General features: G+C 39.2%; 1 protein-coding gene across 8 annotated transcripts in view; it reads left to right on the top strand.

Annotated features, from left to right (window-relative positions):
- The window catches only part of TARBP1 (TAR (HIV-1) RNA binding protein 1), a 101,261-nt gene that overhangs the window by 51,907 nt on the left and 27,643 nt on the right, over positions 1 to 21,711 (top strand). For 7 of the 8 annotated variants that reach the window (XR_005291952.2, XR_006280106.1, XR_006280105.1 and 4 more), the window contains exons 15-22: positions 2,258 to 2,451; positions 2,878 to 3,139; positions 3,245 to 3,433; positions 11,164 to 11,363; positions 11,576 to 11,647; positions 13,590 to 13,710; positions 18,658 to 18,768; positions 20,047 to 20,196. Coding sequence is in view for 5 of the 8 variants with exons in the window: in XM_043511385.1 (XP_043367320.1) it covers positions 2,258 to 2,451; positions 2,878 to 3,139; positions 3,245 to 3,433; positions 11,164 to 11,363; positions 11,576 to 11,647; positions 13,590 to 13,710; positions 18,658 to 18,768; positions 20,047 to 20,196 (1,299 nt within the window). In the remaining 3 variants the exon portion in view is untranslated. The remainder of the gene's footprint in view (positions 1 to 2,257; positions 2,452 to 2,877; positions 3,140 to 3,244; positions 3,434 to 11,163; positions 11,364 to 11,575; positions 11,648 to 13,589; positions 13,711 to 18,657; positions 18,769 to 20,046; positions 20,197 to 21,711) is intronic. The other variant, XM_043511386.1, reaches the window with a different exon arrangement.

Here is a 21,711-nt window from a genome sequence, read left to right as displayed (position 1 = left end):
TACTAGTTCAAAAGGAGAGGAGGATTATATTCATGCGAAATCTTTATCTGTTTTTATTTTATGGTAGCCCTGATATTTTTTTAAAAGGATAGAATTTTAAAATGGAAAAAAATGTGTTATTTTCAGCCTTGACAAAGTGAAAAATGGATGGACAGATTTTGCTTTCTTTCCCTTTTCCCTTTTCCCTTTTCTTTTCGGGGGAGCATAAATCACCTGTCATCTTTAGTGCACAAAGTGAATGTTGTGGTGAATTGTGTAAAAACAGAACTGTATGTTTGAAACTTAATTATAGTGGCAGTGATGAGCACCCTTTAATATTCCGATGCTATCCTTGTCAGAACAAATCAGTAGGCTCAAAGAAGTAAAGAAATTAAATTATACATTGAGGGCAAAACGAGAGATAAAACACACTAGCATTATTTTTGCATGACTAAGTGGAAAAACAAGTTTGATTTTTTTTTTTCATCTGTTTGGGATTTTATCATCATTATTATATTATCAAACAAAAACGACATTTGTGGGTGAGTAGCATATTGTAACAGTATATTGAGGCCTGACTCAGTAATTCTTCCCAAGTCAATACTTCAGTTGAATCAGAAGGAGGTTTAACTGAGTAATGAGTGTTTGAATAGGGGCTCTGTTAGTTGTGTGTTGTTGAAAGATTGCAGCTAATTCTTACAGCCATTCTTCATAGAGGAGGTGGGCTGAGGTGAGGAACATTTTCTGTGTTTTTGATAGTTGGAGGCATTCAGAAAATAATCTGTTATAATATTGCATTTTGTACATTGCTGTTCATAGAATCATAGAATCATAGAATATCAGGGTTGGAAGGGACCCCAGAAGGTCATCTAGTCCAACCCCCTGCTCAAAGCAGGACCAAGTCCCAGTTAAATCATCCTAGCCAGGGCTTTGTCAAGCCTGACCTTAAAAACCTCTAAGGAAGGAGATTCTACCACCTCCCTAGGTAACGCATTCCAGTGTTTCACCACCCTCTTAGTGAAAAAGTTTTTCCTAATATCCAATCTAAACCTCCCCCATTGCAACTTGAGACCATTACTCCTCGTTCTGTCATCTGCTACCATTGAGAACAGTCTAGAGCCATCCTCTTTGAAACCCCCTTTCAGGTAGTTGAAAGCAGCTATCAAATCCCCCCTCATTCTTCTCTTCTGCAGACTAAACAATCCCAGCTCCCTCAGCCTCTCCTCATAAGTCATGTGCTCTAGACCCCTAATCATTTTTGTTGCCCTTCGCTGTACTCTTTCCAATTTATCCACATCCTTCTTGTAGTGTGGGGCCCAAAACTGGACACAGTACTCCAGATGAGGCCTCACCAGTGTCGAATAGAGGGGAACGATCACGTCCCTCGATCTGCTCGCTATGCCCCTACTTATACATCCCAAAATGCCATTGGCCTTCTTGGCAACAAGGGCACACTGCTGACAGTGTGCTCACATTGACAGTGCTCAGTAATTTTTTATATAATCTTCTGTCCCTCTTCCTTCCCCCTGCACACTTGTTCCTGTATAACTTTACACACAAATTAATATATTTTGATTGGGAGTGAGCTGCATTTTATACTATAGTAGATCGCAGAGTCTCTTCTGCTTGCTCTGCTTCTCAGACACAATAATTTCCCTTTAGTTGAAGTGACCGTTGTTGCCTTCTAGACTGCTTTAACTACTCTCTCTACTGGCTTGGAAGTCTCTGGCTACATGTGCCTGAATTTTACTTTTTTTTTCAGATTTCCATAAATAATAGAATTCAAACTTATAATTTGTGAGGAATTTGATTTGGGGGAAAATATACTTATGACAAGTATACATTTGAATATTTGCTTAACACTAAGTTTGTGACGTAAAATAGAAAATATGAAATTAAGACTGACCTTAGTTGCTTTTCAGCCTTAACTGTACTGGAACAAGTGCTGTAATATACTAGAATGCAATTAATTTCTTAGCATTTCCATTATTAGTAAAAGTACATAAGCTAATTTCTGCTCGCTCAGTTAACTATGAATGTCATGTCATAGTCAAACTACAGGGCTGGTGCTGATAAAGGAATGCTTGTAATTTGTAAGATCACGCGTGTGTGCACACACCTGTTTTTCCCTACATTGTACTTTCTAATCAGATTTTCGTATGTAATAGTATATTTTAAGGGTATTCAATATGCATCAGTATATTATTCATAATTGATTAGGGGTAATCTTAGTATGTTATACTGTTGATTTTTTTTATTTTTTATTTTTAATTACTAGGAACCTAAGCTTGGAGAACAGATTCAAAAAGTAGTTAGTATGGCCTCACTAACTGTGGTTTGTGAGATTATTGATCAGAAACCTGAACTGCAACTTAAGTCTCTACGCGCTGTTGAAACCCTAAAAGGTTTTATTTCCTCTGTTCAACTTAATCAAGTATTAAAGAAGCCTTCTTATATTGAGGAAAAAAATAGGTATGTCTCTGCTACAGTTCAAGTCACTCTCTATAAATCTTTAATACAGAGTAAAGTAACTCTAAGATAACTTTTTTTGGTAATTTTTGACAAGATAGATGTTTCGTAAGTGATAACTTAATGAATTCAGGATGTCTAAGTAGCTAAATGAGTTGTCTTACTTTTCAGATCCAGAATATGGTGGAAGCTAAATGGATTTGCTCATCTTAGCTTTTTCTGTAGTAGACAAGGAATTAGGACTCAATTGATTCTTCCTGAAGTGAATAGATATCTTTCCACTGAATTTAATGGGAGTTGAATTGGCATTTAGACTTTGATTCTAATCTGCTTTCTGTTAGTACATTACATTATGGCCTATAGTTTGTATGTAAAGAAACTGAAGTATTAAGTATTAATGTGGACTTAAAAGTATTTTCTCTGTTACAGTTTATTTGAAGAATCAACATCTTCTCAAGGATGGGGGAAAATCGTTGCAAGCTATGTACATGACCAGTGGGTTTGCCTTCATTTTATTTTAAATAAGTATCATAAATTTATACCATTGTCAAATGATGAGACTCTGGAACTATCTTTGCTTGCAGTCCAAAGGCCAATAAGAACTCTACAGTCTGCACTGGAAGCTCTAACTCTTTTGCCTTCTGACCAGGTTTTACCTGTGTTTCAGTGCATGAAAGTGCTTGTTCCCAAGGTAAGAGATCAAAGCAAACCTATGGTCAATAACAGTAATGAAAATTCCCACCCCCACCCCTCCCACCCAGAAATGAAACACTGCTTTCCTTCCCTTTATTTTCAGCTTCTGGGCTCATCCGAATCTCTCTGCATAGATGCATTTGATATGGCTTGGAAAGTTATGTCCTCTTTGAGCAACACTCAGCTAATATTTTGGTCTAATTTAAAAGCCTTTGTTTGGTTTGTCTTTGACACTGAAGTTCTTGCTGTTGCTGCAAGTAGCAAGGGTCAAGCATATTCAAAAATAAAGGAGGTAAGTGTTAGTGTTCTTTTTTGTAAATGTATGTAAATTCTTGAGTGGAAGACATCTTTTCTTAATAGATGATTTTTTCCTCTCTCAGCTATCTCAGTGAATTTTTCTCCTCACAAAAGAAGCTGGATTGAGAGCACTAAAACTAAAGTCATTTTTGTTTATCTTCAGAACATCAGTACAGTGTATTCCACCCTTTCAGGAGGGACTGCCTCTAGGGGTAAGAAGGTTGTTTAATTTTCAGGTCCATTAAGTCCATGCCGTTTCTGTTGGTCCTGCCAGCTAGGGCTCTAGTGAGTGGTGGAGGGAAAATTGTCTGTCTACTATGAACTACACAGAAAAAGACCATTTCTAGTAGATCACAAAAAATCATTACATGGCAATGACTTTTGGTCGCTACCAATCTGTGCTGGCTTCAAAATGGTGACCTACAAGAGATAGGCTTTATATCTCATTACAATTTGTTTCACTCATCCAGTTCCCCTTTACTTGTTCCTGTGATATAGGGAATGAAAGGTACTGTACCTTTGACTTGTAAATTATTCACTTCCCTGCCTATCCAAGATCTTCTGAATTCATGAAAATGATTGCAGTTTCCTTTGGTCTGATTAGTGATTTTTTTGCTGTAGTTTCATATCTACAGTCGGCATTATTACTTGTATCTTTTTCCAGTGGTTTATAGATCTGTCTTTTGGTAACATTGACGAGCTATTAGACATGAAGTTAGGACACTATTAAAACAGACAACTTTAGCTGCGGCTGTAGAGAGGTTTTTTTCCCAGGATTCCAGAATGCTGAGAAAAGATGTAACCTTGCAAACAAAGATTTTTACCATCTTAAAGAAAGATGAATTTATTAACATTGGAGGCAGTTCTATTATATTTTTACTTGCCATTCTGGAAAACAGGAAATCCATCTTTACTGATTTTTGTTGAGGTATGTCATTTCCTGTTCTCCAAGAGTCCAGTTGCTTCAGCTACATTTGATGAAGGGGGAAGAGGGGTTTCAGGAAAATTTGTAATTGAGTGAAAGTTCCTATTTTCCTGGGTTTTAGTAAAATCATTTTTGAATATTTGTATTGGTTATAAAGCTTATGAATTTTTTTTTATTATCATTTTTACAGTTAGATCCTTGATGCCAGCATGCAAGTTTATTGTGGTGTATTTTGGCACCAAATAATTGTAGTCAATTCTGGTCTAAATTGTAGCATTTTCTTTAGCTCCTTTCCTCATCTTTGTATGTATGTTTGACCAATTTATGAATACTTCTTTCATAATCTGTTACCTAGTAAATTAATTTAAAAAGTTGCTGTTTACCAACATTTACCACATAGTGGTAGCTGGGAACATTGTTGTTTTCCTTTGTGTTTAGAATAGAAAATAAATGTTGTATCTCAGATACTTCTTGTAGTAGCTTAGTAAATATTGAGTTTTTGATGACACCCACAGCAATATTAAGCAGATAAGGACTTTGAAGGGCTTTGTGTGATCTCTTGACTTATGTCAACACAAGAAAAATCTTTTACTCCACTGGCTTCCTACTTCTGATTAAAGAGGAGAAATATTACCCCTTAAAAATATTTGGTTCCACTGTAAATGATCAGTGCAATAGAAAGATAGCATATCCTTTGTGACAATAGTGAAGAGTGAGTTGCATTAATAGGCTACAAAATAACAAACAGGAAGTTCTTATGGGGAAAACTAAATAATCTTTCAAAAGCTTTGTGCTTGTTTTTGGCCAATAAAACCATATATATTGGGAAGAGTTTTAAAACAGAGTAATCTTAATTTTTCTTCGAGTGCTGTCCCTATGGGTGCTCCACTGACAAGTGTCGGTGCATCCCGACGCTGTCGATCAGAGATTTATGGTAGCAGCATCCGCACGGGTCGCACATGTGCAGTTGGTGTCTCGCGGTGCCGTGTCTAGCACACACAGGACCTGAGCCCTCCAATTCCTTGTCAACCATCCTCGGCTGAAGACTGAGCTACTCAGAGACTGTCTAAATGGATCTCCACATGCATTCAACTTGCTATCGTATTTGGAACGTGGACCCTCCTGCGCACATCAGAGTGCATCCAACATGATCAGTTTCAACCTTGATAGTGTTCCTAAACATTGTTCTGATATTAGAGATTTGCTGGGCAGCCACTTGGGACTCTGTCCAAACGTTCACTGAGCACTATGCAATCACTCAAGACTCCAGGGCTGATGCCACAGTTGGCCTAACCATACCTACCTGTATGACTCAAATGAACTCAGAGTCCTTCCTGTCTTCTGAGGGGCACTGCTCTACATTCACCTGAAGTGGAGCATCCACAGGGACAGCACTCACACCCTCTTCCCCTCTACTTCAGAATTCACAGTAAGGACTCTGCAGTAGAGAAGGAACTGGAGGGCTTGGGTCATGCGCACGCTAGACACAGCACCAATGGCACCACAAGATGCGTACTGCGCATGCGTGACGTGTGCGGACACTGCAACCATAAATCTCCAATCGACGGCGCCGGGACGCACCGACACCTGAAGTGGACCCACAGGGATGCATATCTCGAAGAACCTCAGTTACTGCACAAGGTGAGTCACCACCTCCTTTTTAGAGCTTTCAAAAAATAATATCCGTTGATTTTCTTTTGTCAGTTCATTCTTTTTGAGTGCATTCTCTTTAAAATCCCCTTCATCAAATAAATGTTAAAATGTAACAGCATCTACCTTCAGTAATAGTTGCATCAGATTTAGCAGTAGCAATCTTTGCTTGTGTCCCAGCTGAAAGAAGATATGTTGTTGCCTTAGCATATACAAGTAAAATAATTCCAAGTGCTAGAAATCATCAGTACCTGACCTCTCTGTTTGGTCTCTCTCTTCACAGACCTCCACACCTGGCAATCGCATGCTCAGTGTTGTTTGAACCTATGAGCTGTAGCCATCGTTTGTTTGCTGCTGTTTGTTTAAATATTTGTAGTTTTTGTGTTAGTGTTAGTATTTTAAATATTTTCATGCCAAGAAGGTGTATTTGTGCCAGTGTTGAGAGTCTTGAGTCTCTGTGACAGCTATCCCATTGTCTGCAGTGGGACATACCATGACCACAGGAATCAAGGAGATAATGAAGGTCTCCTATACACAACTAAGAGTCCAACCTATCTTCTGTCCCTTCATAAGAAAATGAAGATAAAGTTCATAAGCAGGTGTCTACTTACGTACATTCTTACCCTACTCCTTGGCAGTACCTCTTGCCATTGACCTCTGTAGAGTGTCCCTATAGTTTTTAGCTTAAGAGACATTAAAAATTGAACTGTGGGATACTGAGTTGCTTTAGAACTATAGCTAAAATGTGTCTGCTGTCTACCACAGTGGACTGTACCAGCTTTAAAACATTAGCCAAAAAGTGGGCACAAGGGTAGTTTTGAGCTAAAAATAGAGTACTCCCACCATAGAATGCATAGAGAGGTGTCCACAGCTCTGCACTGCTGGTCTTATTTCATCTGTTTTTTTCCTCCTTTCCACTGGATCCATACTAATGCACACTCTTGCACAAGTTTAGATTTGTTTTTTGTATGTGATGGATTTTTACCCTACTGTACTGGTTAAGGAATCCGTGGAAAAGGATTTTAGGATTTTGTTGAAATGTACTGAAAGTGTCATGCTTGTTCTCTGCAAGTTAAACAGATAGATGAAGAGCTGTATAGGTCCCTCCTTCATTGTGGACCAACTCTCATCCTTGAATTTCATAAAAATAATTTCACGAGTCTGATTTTTTGTAAGAATATTAAGAAATATTCCTAGAATTATTTTTATCTGAAAGATCAGATATGTTCCAGAATTTCAGTTAAAGATCCTTATTCCAGGAGTATTTTACTTTGTAGTAATCACAGCACTTTTTATGGTTACAAAGACAGATCACATGGCAGTCAGAAAATTGTATAATAGTGGCAAAATTGTATCTTTGTCTGGAAATAATTTATTTTACTCCATAAAATCTTCTGCCTTTTCCAGGATTGATTCTACTTTAGTAAACCATTCTGAGAAGAAATCATAATTAAAACTCTGTTTCAAATTATATTATATAAAATACAGCTGAACTGTTCGCATTCTAAATCCCTGTTTTTTAGAGGCTTACTACCACTTTTTGGAAGCATTTCTATTTTGGGCCTGCAATTTTACACTTACGCCCCTTTGGGCTAAATGAATTTATGGTTTTGGGGTTGGTGGGTTTTTTTGGGAAAAGTTTAAAATCTGTTCAGCTACTTGAAAGGTCAGAACAATGGCAAAGAAAGTTGGTTTCACATGTTAAAAAAAAAAAAAAAAAAAAAGGTTCGGACACACTTTTGCACTTCGGTAATTCAACCATTTTAATTTTAAATTTGCTATGGACTTAATCCTCAATTGGGAAAATTGGAAAAAGTACCATTTCATACGTATGAAGAAATTTAATTTGGAAATAGAAGTTAGATTTTTCAACTAAATTGTGAAGCATTTCTACAACTCCAAAAAATATACAGCCATCAAAATAAACACATGCATTTTTTCCAAATATTTGAGGGTCAGACAAAGGCAAGGATTTTTACTCATGTGAAAACACTGGATCATTATATTCTTCTTTGAGTAGTATCACTATGGGTGCTCCTTTCCTAGGTGCACTTGTGCCTTTGATTAGAAATTTCTTAGAAGTGTCTGTTTGGCCTGCGCATGAGTGTTACTCAGTCTCGTGCTCCACACCATTGCGTGAGTGAACCACCCTGAGTTCCTTCTCAGCCGCCTTGGTCTGAGACAGTGTCTTAACAGTTGTCTGCATTGAGTTTTACTTTAGTTTAGTTGTTCTTAGTAGTAGTTTAGTTTAGCTGTAGTAGTTTAAAAAATATATTTCAAACTTATAGACAGCTTTTCTACACTCCTCAGAGTTTTACTTTACTGGGAGGATGTCCCTGGTTCTTTTGGTTTCAGACATTTCCTGTCTTGTTGGGAGGCAATCCCTGAGAGTGATGGATACTCCCAGTGTATCAGTTGCCTCAGAGAATCTCTTATTTCCCCAAAGTGCAACTTCTGTCTGACATTAAAATCTAGAACCGGAAAAAAACAGGGAGAGGTTGCTGTGCCCAGCCTCTGACCCAGGCCAGGGGACCCCCCATACACCAGCCTCTGAGTAAGTCTGCTGCCTCCACTTTCTCCAAACTGCACTCCTCAAGGGCATCTCAGAGGAGTACCCATAAGACTCCCAAAGACCGTCGCTCGAGTTCTCCAGGTAGGAAATCTACCTTGAAGAAGTTGTGGTCTCTGATAACGCCATTCACTTCGGCATCCTATTGCTCTTTGACCCAGTGCCAGTGAGGCTGCTTGTTCCTCAGATATCAAGGGAACTCTCAAACCTAAAGACTGTAAAGTCTTGGGCTCCGAGAGATCATTGTTACTGTCATGGACCACAGTGGCAAGAAGAGCTCTACCTCTTCTCACCTACTACCAAAGAAACCCATTTGGGCTCCACCTGGACTCCCCTAGGAGTGGTCAAGATTCACAATACCATCAACTCTAATCACACCCACCTAACTACAATGAGGTTCCTCAGAGGGCTTGGAATTCTCCTTTTGCCAGTTAAGCATCCTACTCCAGTTTGGGACCCCAGTCTGATTCTTAAATGCCTTGCAAGATTACTGTCTGTACCAATGGCTACCTGCTCACTCTTCCATTTATCCATGAAAACAGCATTTCTGGTAGCCACCATGTTGACTCAACAAGTTGGGGAAATAAGATCCCTTATGGGGTATCGTCTTTTTACAGTATCCTTCAAGGACAAGATCATATTACGACCACATTCCAAGTTTTTACCAAAAACATCTGAGTTCCATATAAACCAACCCACTCCCCTTCCGATTTTCTACCTGAAACCTCTAGGCAAAGATGGGGCTCCATTACATACACTTGATGTCAGGAGAGTCCTGGCCTTCTACATTGACAAGACTAAACCTTTCAGAAAGACTCCCAAAGTATTTGTCTTGATCTCAGACTGTTCAAGAGGGTCTGCACTCTCTAAACAAAGACTTCCAAAGTGGACATCTGACTGCGTTATTTGTTAATCTCCAAACACCCTGGGGTATACAAACTCACTCTACGAGGGCTATTCCTACCTCTACAGCCTTTCGCAAAAATGTTCCCATCATTGAAATATGTAGAGCCGCAGTTTGGACCTTTGTACGTGTGTCTGCCGAGCACTATGCAATAACTCATGACTCTGCTTCTGATGCTGTGTTTGGCTTGGCTAAACTTTCATCAGTATTGGACTGAACTCCAAAGCCCCCTCCTTCTTAGAAGGAACTGCTGAGTACTCATCTAATGTGGTGCACCCAAGGGACACTTCTTGAAGAAGAAGAAATGGTTATTCACCCTGTGTAGTAACTGTGATTTTTTGAGATGCGTGTCCTTATGGATGTTCCACTACCTGCACTCCTTCCCCTCTACTTCGGAGTTCTCTCCTATGCAGCTTCTCAGTAGAGAAGGAACTGACTGCAGTTTGCCCATGCTATATAACAATGACACGGAGCACGAGACTGAGTAACACGCATGCACAGGCTGAACAGATGCTGCTATGAGAAATCGCCGATCGAAGGTGCAGGGGGCGCAAGTGCACCTAGAGTGGAGCAGTCATAGGGGGACACATCTCAAAGAACCACAGTTAAAGCACAGAGTGAGTAACCATATATATAAGGCTAAGATTTTTTTCATGGATATTTTTAGTAAAAGTCATGGACAGGTCACGGGCATAAAGAAAAATTCATGGAAGCCCATGACCTGTCCCTGACTTTTACTAAAAATATCCATCACAAAATGGGGAGCCACTAGGCAGTTGTAGGGGCCTGGCTGGGAGCTCCAGGGGCTCACATCAGCCATGGGGGCTCAGAGTTTCAGGGTCCACATCCTCCACAGTTCTAAACTGTGAGGTCCCCCACCACCAGAGGCCAGGAGCTGTGGAGGCTGGCCAGGAGCTGCGGGGTCTCCCTGTGACCGCTCTGAGTCCCCCCCAGCGCCCATGGTGGCTAGGAGCTGTGGGGTACCTTGCACCCAAGGCAGGCAGGAGCTGGGGGAGTCCGCAGCTCCCCACCGCTGTGGGTGGCTGGCGGGGGGACCCCACTGGCAGCAGTGGCCAGGGGCATCTGGGTTCCCCCTGCTGCCTGCGGCAGCCAGTAGCTGCAAGGTATCCCCTCTGCCTCAGAGCTTGGGGCTCCCATTGTCTTGGGTTGCAGGGGTACCTTGCAGCTCCTGGGTGGTGGTGGGATCCTGCAGTCACCTGTGGGCTAAAGTTATGGAGGTTTTCGGAAGTCACAGATTCCGTGACTTCCACAATCTCCGTGATAAAATCGTAGCCTTACTTATATATTGAAGTAAATGCACATAAAGGGTGAATTGTTACCCAGCCACTGGCCCTCAGAATTAGGGAATTGTAACTGGCTCCAAGACACCCTCACCTCCACTATGCTGAGCAAATCTCTGACTCGGGAATCAAGCCCAACATATTGAAGCAGTACTACAAATATATTTAAATAATCTAAAGAGACAAGGTAGGTGAGGTAATATCTTGTATTGGACCAACTGCTATATGAAAGGTGTATATAACTTCCAATAAAATAAGTTACCTCACCTCTGCCTTATCTTTCTCATATCCTGGGACCAATATAGCTTCAATAAGACTTTAATAATCTAGATATTTTGTTGGGAGTTAGGATTTTAATCTTTTTTTTCCTCCTCAGATCATACTCAAGCTAGTTGAAATGTCCACTGCAAGAACTGGAGTCTTTAATATAGTGCTTAGTTATTGCTGTCAGTCGTGGTTATTTCCTACATCTGATGACACAGGTGCTTTAGAGAATCCCTTCTCAAATGCTGGAAATTACAGTGAACTTATCACGGAGGCCTGTGTCTTTGGAACTATATTTAGGCGAGATCAAAGGTATAAAATACCTTGCATTTAATTAGATTTTCATTTTGTATGTGTGATTATATTTGTTAGGATTTTGTGCTCTTTAGCTACTCGGTTTAGTTTTTTGAGATTATGAATTAATGTAGAAGTAGTGAACTGTTTAGAATCTGTTTGTTTTTCATATTTTATTACCTAATTGTGTTTTCTCTCTCCCTCTTTTGAATAACTTTTCATATGAGAAGACTCATTCAGGATGTCCATGCCTTTGTAGAAAATCTTGGAGATGAATGTGCAGCCAATGTTGTCACAGAAAGGTATGTTTTTAATATTTAACATGTATGGTAACTGCATCCTTCATAGTTGCTGGGGGTTGGAATTATATTATTTGTATGTTCTTCAAAGCCAAGTTCTTATGAACATGTTCATTAACTCTATCCCAAATACTGATAAATCATACATGTTTTAATGTATGTTCATATTCAGGGATTGTCTAGATAATACTTAATCCTGCCATCAGTGCAGGGGACTGGACTAGATAACAAACCCCCGTGTGCACGCAATGCCCCCAACCTGGCCCCTCACTCCGGGGACGGGAACCCTCCCTGCCCTGCCTTCTGTGCCGTACCTCATTGTTCCCAATCGTCCCCCTCTGGGGGTATCCCATAGAGAACAGTGGTCTGATGAGCTCAGCCTCACCTCTCCTGCCACATGTGGAGTCCCTAAGGTAAAATCCATCCTCCTCTGCAAACACAGGCTTGCTCAGCTGAAGAGAGCGCACCTAGCTCAGTAAAAGGAGTTTAACAGCAGTTTAATTGCACCGTTTAACATGCAATTAAAACTGGGATTAATAGCGATTAACTTTTTTGATCTCTTGGCTGCCCTAATTATTACCAGTATGTCTTGATCTTTGTTCACCTTTGGTTGTAGACCACTCTTCAGTTTGGTCTAATACCCACAGTTCAACAAGTTTTGCCTGCCGTCATTGCTGCAGCTGGGAATTTTGAATGAAAAACTATTGCCACCAGAATATTTATCCTTTGTACAGCTTGACACACACTTCCACCAGACCCAAGGAAATGGTTCCTCCCTAGCATCTCTGCCCCCTAATAGTGTTTCTAGCTAGTTTCAATAGCTGCTTAAAAACTTCATTGACAATCACCAGCCTTACTTGACGCTTCTAGGGGCTTATTGCTTCAGCATTCTCACTCAAGAGGTTCTCAGTTTACAAAGTGCTTGGTACAGCCTGATACTCAGTTGTCTGTAATGTAATGAAAACCTGGAGTTGAGATCACTCAGTCAAAAAGTCTCAGGGTACCCTAATTCATATGTAATCACTGTTTTGTAAATGGAACATTTATTACTAGGGTCCTACCAAATTCACAGTCCATTTTGGTCAATTTCACAGTCATAGGATTTAAAAAATTGTAAATTTCATGATTTTAGCTATTTCAATCTGAAATGTCACGGTGTTGTAATTGTAGGGGTCCTGACCCAAAAGGAGCTGTGGGGTGGGGTTGTAGTACTGCTACCCTTAGTTCTGCGCAGCTGCTTGTGGCGGCGCTGCCTTCAGAGCTGGGCAGCTGGAGAGCAGCAGCTGTGGCCAAGAGCCCAGCCCTGAAGGCAGACCAACGGCCGGTAGCAGCGCATAAGTAAGGATGGCATGGTATGGTATTGCCACACTTACTTCTGCGCTGCTGCCTTCAGAGTTGGGCCCTCAGTCAACAGCTGCCACTCTCCGGCCACACAGCTCTGAAGGCAGCAGTGCAGAAGTACAGGTGGCATGCATAGGTGCCAACTTTTCCTAGTGCTGGTGGGTGCTTGCCCTGGCCCCACCCCGACTCCACCCCTGCCTTGCCCCCATTCCATCCCCTTCCCCAAAGTCCTCGCCCCAACTCTGCCCCCTCCGTGTCCCTGTTGGACTCCTTCCCCAAATCCCCACCCTGGCCCCGCCTCTTCCCAGAGCGCGCTGCATTCCCCCTCCTCCACCCACCCTCCCAGCACGAAACAGCTGTTTCATGGCAGCAAGCACTGGGAGCTAAGGGGAGAAACTTACTTGTGCAAAATATACTAACCTTTAGGGGTGTCCTCTGACTTTCCCCAAGTATCCAGCTTCTTCTGTCTTCATATTTGCATTTAATAAAATGAAAATATCAAATTAATATTTTAGAAAAATGTTTTTTTTGTAATGTAAGATTCAACTTGCTTAATATCTGAATAAGTTGATTCTCATTTTTGTGTTAATAAAATGTTTTACAGTACAAACAGAGATGACCATTATGTGCGAGTTTGTGCTGTCAAATTCCTATGCTTGTTGGATGGATCAAATGTATTGCACAAGATGTTTATGGAAGACCTTGTCATCAAACTACTTGATAAAGTAAATTTTTATTTTGATTTAATGTACATAATGTTGGTATCATACTAATTAGTTGAAATATAAGGTACTCACCATTCAAAAGGGTATTATAGAATGGTCAAAATCTTTTTTTTTTAAGCGTCTCTAGCTTTGACTTCCTTGTCCAATAAATATCTTTTTACCACCACAAGACCTGTCAGTGTGATTTGAATATTCCTGGCTATATTATTGTTTGAGGATGAGATTAGAGTTTATTCAGCCAGAACTGAGGAAGTAACAGTGGCAAGTCTCAAGTTTGTTACTCCATTTGTGCTGGGCTGTTTTTTTCATTGCACATATTTAAAACATAAGCATCATTGTCTTGAGAATTTGCATTTGGCTTGGTGGTGTTGAAAATGCTGGGTTTCCCTTGCCTTGTACTGTGTTGCCTAATATCTTTCATGTCCAATAAACTCTAGGTTATTTGTAAGCATTTCTAAGAGGTTTGGCTTATAAAAATAAAGTTTTGGATGATGGGGGTGGAAGGCCCCATCTTCAGCTACCCTATGGTTACCCTATCCCCCAGTCCTGGCACAAAGTATTCCATAGCTGCCATGAGAGGATCACCTGCCCATACATAGGGAGATCCTCCAAGGACATGTAAGCTCCTAAAGCAATCCCTTTCCTTTGTCGGGTGTAGGGCCTTGGCCCAGGGCTTCCATGGACTCCAGCAGTCCCTGGCTACTGAGACATACATCCCCTTAGGGCTATTGGCAGCTGGTATAATTTAGAGTAGACTTTAAGCTGCTCTGTGTTCTGCTGGGTGACTAGACTAGCGCACGGCTGGTTCAAGATCAGAACAGCGCAAAAGTGATTGAAAGCCAGCTTGGTAGCTCCATTCCTGAGTTTTGTTGTGCAATCCTTGTGTTATTTTGGACTATCACTTGTTTTATCTTTCAGCTTTGTAAAATTGTCATATAAACTATAATTCCAGATGAATTTCAGAGAGCTCTCTTCTTCAGTGGTTATCAGTGGTTCAAAGTCAAGATGGAAGGGAATATCAAGTGGGGGGTCCCTCAAGGATCAGTTCTGTTCAGTATCTTCATAAATGATTTAAATAATGGCATAGAGAGTACTTCAAAAATTTTGCAGATACCAGCTGGGAGGGGTTGCAGGTACTTTGGAGGATAGGATTAAAATTCAGAATGATCTGGAGAAATGGTCTGAAGTAAATAGGATGGAATTCAATAAGGACCAATGCAAAGTACTCCACTTAGGAATGAACAATCAGTTGTACATGTACAAAATGGGAATTGACTGCCTACGGAAGGAGTACTGTGGAAAGGTCTCTGTGGGTCACAGTGGATCACAAGCTACATACGAGTCAACAATGTAACAACACTGTTGCAAAAAAAAGCAAACATCACTCTGGTATGTATTAACAGGAGTGTTGTAAACAAGACATGAGAAGTAATTCTTCAGCTCTACTCTGCGCTAATAAGGCCTCAACTGGAGTATTGTGTCCTGTACTGGGCTCCACATTTCAGAAAAGATGTGGACAAATTGGAGAAAGTCCAGAGAAGAGCAACAAAAATGATTAAAGGTCTAGAAAATATGACCTATGAGGGCAGATTGAAAAAATACAGTTTGTTTAGTCTGGAGAAGAGAAGATTGAGGGAAGACATAACAGTTTTCAAGTACATAAAAGATTGTTACAAAGAGGAGGGAGAAAAATTGTTCTCGTTAACCTCTGAGGATAGCACAAGAAGCATTGGGCTTAAATTTCAGCAAGAGCAGTTTAGGTTGGACATTGGGGAAAAATTCCTGTTGGGGTAGTTAAGCACTGGAATAAATTACTAGGGAGGTTGTGGAATCTCCACCATTGGAAATTTTTAAGAGCAGGTTAGACAAACACCTGTCAGAGATGGTCTAGATAATACTTCGTCCTGCTTTGAGTTCAGGGGACTGGACTAGAAGACCTCTCGAAGTCCCTTCCAATTCTACGAAGAAATTACTTATCTACCGATTCCATGACATTTGGCAGGGACATCTAACTCCACTTCTTTCTTCCAGTCCCAACGGCCCTCTACCCCCCTCAATTACTAGAGTAAAAACTATCTTAATATTAATTCAGATTTTAAAATAAACTTGTTTTGTCCATAATCCTGCCTCTTTTTACATTTGCTTGGCATGAACATTCCTGCAGTTGGCCCAGATGTCAAAGTTGCTTGTGAGTATTTTTACAAATCAAGAGGCCGATTCTAGTTAGTGGAAATCTGCATAACTCCAGAGACTTCAGTGAAGGTGTTTCAGCTTCTTCCAGCTGAGAATCTGACCTCAGATTTTAAAATTTATGCTGAAAGTACTGGTTTGCTCATCCATAAAATACTTGTTTAACTTGGTTGTAACTCAAGCCCAGTGCATTTACCATTGTGGATTTAGCTGAACAATCCAATATTTGCCATAATATTGTGCCTCATAATCTAAGCATCAATTTAAAAAAATCGTATTCCTCACTTGTGTGAAGAAAATGTAAATCAAGTACAGCCAATACAGTGTTGTCTTCCTTTCCTGCGGATTCGTTGAAACATTAGTTCTGAGATGTATTAGTTGCCCTATTCATTTCAATGGTGGTTAAATATAAAATCTAAAGATGTTAGTTTAGGCTGGGATTTTCAAAAGAGCCTAAGGGAATTAGGTGTTGAATTCACATTGAAACTCAAGGAAGTTAAGCATTTAACTCCCTACAGGTCTCTTGAAAAGCCCAGCCTTAAGTGTCAATGTTAATTATTTCACTGCTGATCGTTTTTATGAGAAATGTCCAGCTAATGTACTTACCTCACAGTACTAAACCCTCTCCTTCCTCATGCCAGAAACTTACCCAGCTGCCAAAGCCACCACCTTCCCCACAGACAACTTCTTCAGAGCAATTATGCATTGTGAATTCTAAAATGCATGGAAACTTAAAAACTGCAAATGGGAGCACAATATAAAATAAACTGAATTTAATATCAAAATAAATAATACACAGGCTACTGCCCTGGTTGTATTCTGTATTTTCATGTTTAATTCAATTAGTTTTACATTTTATAGAAAATGAAAAGAACTTGCCACAGATTCAAAGGACCCTTGTGCCAGAATTTAAATCCCATTTGGCAGAGGGCTCGCTTGTATTTATTTGGTCTGTGTTTAACTCTTACGTTATCTGAAGAGACAGCTCTCTTCTTCTGACATACTGCCACAGTTGCAGTCGGCAGAGGCACGTGACCTGGATTCCTTTTGCTATAAAAGAGAAGGGCTGCTGTTTGAGGGTCTCAAGATTCTGGAACTTGCTCCTTCCCAAAATCTGAAAGAGCCCAAATTTTATGACCATCTGGACATGCAGAAAAACCACTTATTTGACACAGAGGGATTGGGAAGAAAGTTGAGGGCATAAGAGGGATGGGAGCAGTTCCTTTGATTTATTGTCTGGCTGCATTTATTATGTATGACTATTTAATGCTGCTGGATGGTAGTCATTACATAACTGGTAGTGTACCTCTGTGTCCACTTCTAGTGGCTGAACCACATTCATAGATACTAAGGTCAGAAGGGACCATTCTGACCATCTAATCTAATCACCACATTGAGGTTTGAGCTAACAGAGATGGGTCTTTCAGCTCAGACAGTAGAGGCTGCTCATGCTTTTAGGTCCACAGGTGTGTCAGGTTCAATCTCTACTGCCAGTGACCCACTAAGGATATGTCTGCACAGCAACTAGACACCTGAGGCTGGCCCATGCAAGCTGACTTGGGCTCGTGGGGCTCTTTCATTGCTGTGTAAACCTACAGGCTTGGACTGGAGCTCTAGAACCCTGCAGGGTGGGAAGGTCCCAGAGCTCAGGCTCCAGTCTGAGCCTGTAAGTCTACTACACAGCAATGAAACAGCCCCACAACCTGAGCCCCACAATCCCGAGTCAGCTGGTACAGGCCAGCCATGGGTTTTTCTTTGCTGTGTAGACATACCAAGGGGCACATATTACAATTCTGTTGTGAGTTTAATGACATGAGTTTAATCTCTAGAGTGCCTGGAGATTTCATATAGGCATTCTTCATTTCTTAAATCTAAAATCTAAATCTAAAATAGAACAAAAGGAACAAACAAAACCATAAATAAATTATAAGTTTGTTCATGTTATGATATTAACATCCAAATTGAACCTCCAGAGTACTACATGCACACACACAAAAGGTAAGGAAATACTTGCAATCAAGTATTTTGATAAGTGGAAAGGAGAATATGTAGGGAAATACCTGCCTGATCTAAATTTAAATTAATGTGTGTTGTATTGACAGCTGTTTAATATTTGATTTATTTGACCTGTTTTCTCTCTTGTTTCTTTTGCTGAACTCCAATTTATATCTGTTGTTGACTAGAACTGCAGTTACAAGCTGAGCCAAACTCCAGAACTGAATTATTGCAGTGTTTGATAGTATTATCAAAACACTAATCCCAAATTTCAATTTGGATACTAAGTAGTTAGAGCATATGTTTCTTCATTTGGATATTCATATCTGCAAGTAGGAGCTTTAATACTTATTTTATACAACTAGATTGCCTAAATTAGGGCATTCAAATTGACATTTAATTTGAAAACTGGGATCCATGTTTCCACTTATGCTGCATTTTCTGTTAATTTCTTGTATGCTGGAAGTGCTGTTTTGGATAATCTTTTGGACACGTTCTTTCAAGTTAATGAAATCTCATCTCAACACATAAGATTTGTATGCTTGTACATTAAGATAAGAATGACCTTTTAATTTTACTTAGTAGCCTTGCTAAGTTCAGTTACTTTTTGTGTGTGGATTTCAAAATGTAATTCTAAAAAAACAATATATTTCAGAATAATACTTGAAGAGCTATTGAAGAGACCACTTATACCTACCCTTTAATCCATTTTTTAAATTTTAAAAGTTTAAAGACTTGTTACATGTATTTTGAATTTTTCAGGATGAATTGGTGTCCAAATCTAGAACACGCTACTATGTGAACTCTTTACAACACAGAATTAAAAATCGGTTGTGGCAAACACTGCTAGTTATTTTTCCAAAACTTGATCAGGTATTAACTTTATTATATAATTGCTTTTATTTTTAATAGAATGTAATTATGTAATAGGAATTTTGTTAAGCAAAATTGAATATATTAAATGGAATAGGCAATGTCATAAATATTTGATCTATATTTGCACTTGGCATCCAAAAGTCCAGTGTAATATAAACTTCATTCCTGCAACATGAACTCTCATGTAAGATACATTTTTCTAGAAAGACAAAATATTAGTTGTAACACTTAGGTACATTACAACAGATTTGATTGTTAATTTATTTACATGAAGGCTGACTAATACAATTATCTGTATGTGCTGTCTTAACACTGGATCCTGCAAATGGATCCACATGGGTGCACCCCTGTGCCTACATGAAGCCAACCGACTTCAGTAGGTCTGCATGTGAACAGGTTGGATCCATTTGCAAGATTTAGTCCTTAAATTCTGTATAGTCAGCACCTAGAATCAATAGTGATTTGTGCCCTTAAATATCATGGACAGATTGCTGATTCTGGTTTTCATTTAATAAAAATATTACTATTTAAAATATTCAGAATGTTTAGGATTTACTTTTCTAAACCTTTGGCGCTTGTTTGAATTTCATTTATTTTTCTTCCTAATGGAATCTATTGCATTGTTTGGATAATCTGTCATAATGCACTTAAAAACACAGCCTGGCATGGAATGAATTGAAAGAAGCCATTGAAAGAATTGTACAGGTGTTATTTTCATTCTTCAGAACAGTTATAGTGATGACCTAAATTCTGGCACAGCAATATAATTTTTAATAATATAAAAGTTCAAAAGATACTCTATCTTTATTCCCACTTCATATGAATAAGTTATTTAAAACAGTTGTTTTGAAAATAAGGTATTTTGTTAATACAGTAGTAATTTTTTTTAAAAAACCACAGCACTTTCTTGCTACCTCTCAGTGAAAAATAACAGACCACCTTCTGCTGTGTGTTGAGATTAACATATTTGGCAGGATAGGGCGGGGTGACTAAAGCAGCAGTTCTACAGCATATTTCTTTTTGGCCCCAGATATTTCAGCATCTCCCTACAAAGTAGAGTTTTTCCCACATTGGTGAACATGTAGCGCATATATATATATATTAAATGTATCTATTAAATATTGTTGCTTTGATTGTTCCAAAGTGTTTCAAACAAGGTTTGAGGAACGAAGGACAGTAAAGTTTCTGGTTTTTGTAGTTTAGCAAGATTTTGAAATTTATTGATGAAACTTTAGATGACTAATCAATGGGGGGGGTTAATTTTATTTTGCTCAGAATTTTTTGACTGGGACTCTTGACAAGATTTTTCAGGCTGGATTTGGTAACAATCAAGCATCCATAAAATACTTAATAGAATGGATTATCATCTTGATTCTAAACAGATACCCCCAGTTTCTTGAAAAATTCTGGAATTGTTTCTGCTATGTAAGTAAGAATTTTGACATTCATAATATGTCTAATTTGAACAAATATAAGATGTCTTCTCACATATATGGGATCTAGTACAATATTTCTTGTGCATCCATAATTTTCCTTAAAGTCAGTAGGTGTTTTGAGTGCTTAAAGAACACAGGATCAAACCCACAGAATCTGATTCTGTGCCGCATTCTGATATGATACTTCAGTGTGAAAGGGGGCTGTAACCCGCATGGATGCCTCCAGCTCGGAAATCCCCATGCTCGCTGTGGTTCCCCAGGAAGACTAGTGTTGGTGTAACAGCCCAATAACACCCCTCCTGGCAGCCACCAACATAGGGGCATTCAGAGGTATGACGGGACGTGGGATGGCTCCACAAAAAGTCATTGAAGGCACTGTAAATTAAAACAGCCATAGGAACTCCTCTGTCTTACTGTGGGAGCCATGCCAGCCTTTGGACCAGCCCCAAATCTTGGAAATACAAAGGTGTTAAAAAGTCGAATTTGTTTCCCCATCTAAGTTGTGTCATCTGTGAAGTGCATGTGTCATGTAAATAATATTCTCATATATAAATTACAGATTTTAATGTGGCTGTTTTTGCCCAGCATCATGTTACCCAGTTATGAGTGTTGGAGACAAATTTTGAATATTGTTCACTTTTTTTGTCTCAAGATATTTTGCATTTTCATGTGTTGCTAAAAAAAAGTTCTTAAAATTCACCAACTTGAGGGAAGGAAAAAGCGGTTAACAAACAAAATGTACAAATAAAGTAAATATTTATTTTAATTTTGATGGTAGATCTATGGTAGAAGTGTTCAATAAATATTTCTGTTCTGTATTTGGAAAGAAGTAGGATGGTGTACTTGTATCCTATGGGGATGAAGACATACTTTCTAGTCCATTCATTGCTGAAGGGGATGTTAGATAACATCTATTAGAGTTAAATATTTTAAAATTGGTAGGCCCAGATAATTTGCATCCAAAAATCATCAAAAGGCTTACTGAGGAGATCTCTGAACTACTGATGTTAACTTGTAATAAATTGTGGAGTACCAGAGAAATTCCAGAAAACTGGAAGAGTGGTAATGTGCCATTATAAAAAAGGAAAAGTGGGATAATCCAGCTAACTATAGGTTGGTTAGCTTGACATCAGTACCAGGCAGAATAATGGAAAAGTTCATACAGGATTTAACTGACAAAGAATTAAAGACTAGGTCTGTAATTAATACCAGTCACAATGATTCTATGGGAAATAGATCTTGTCAAACAAACTTGATTTTACTCTTTGAAATTACAGACTTGGTTGACAATGGTAGCTGCATAACTGAGTGGATATAATAGACTTTTCTAATCATTTGACTTAGTACTACATGACATTCTGAATTTAAAAATTAATATTATACAATAAGCACATGTTAAATTGATTAAGAACTGGCTCACTGACTGATCTCAAAAAGTAGTTGTCATTGGGGAATCATCATTGAAAGGGGGTGTTTCTAGTGGGTTTTTGCATGTGTGACACTA

This window comes from Dermochelys coriacea, chromosome 3 (genome assembly GCF_009764565.3).
Source record: "Dermochelys coriacea isolate rDerCor1 chromosome 3, rDerCor1.pri.v4, whole genome shotgun sequence".
Taxonomy (NCBI): domain Eukaryota; kingdom Metazoa; phylum Chordata; order Testudines; family Dermochelyidae; genus Dermochelys; species Dermochelys coriacea.
The sequence above is the reverse complement of the archived record's forward strand: the minus strand, read 5'-3'. Positions and strand labels throughout refer to the sequence as shown.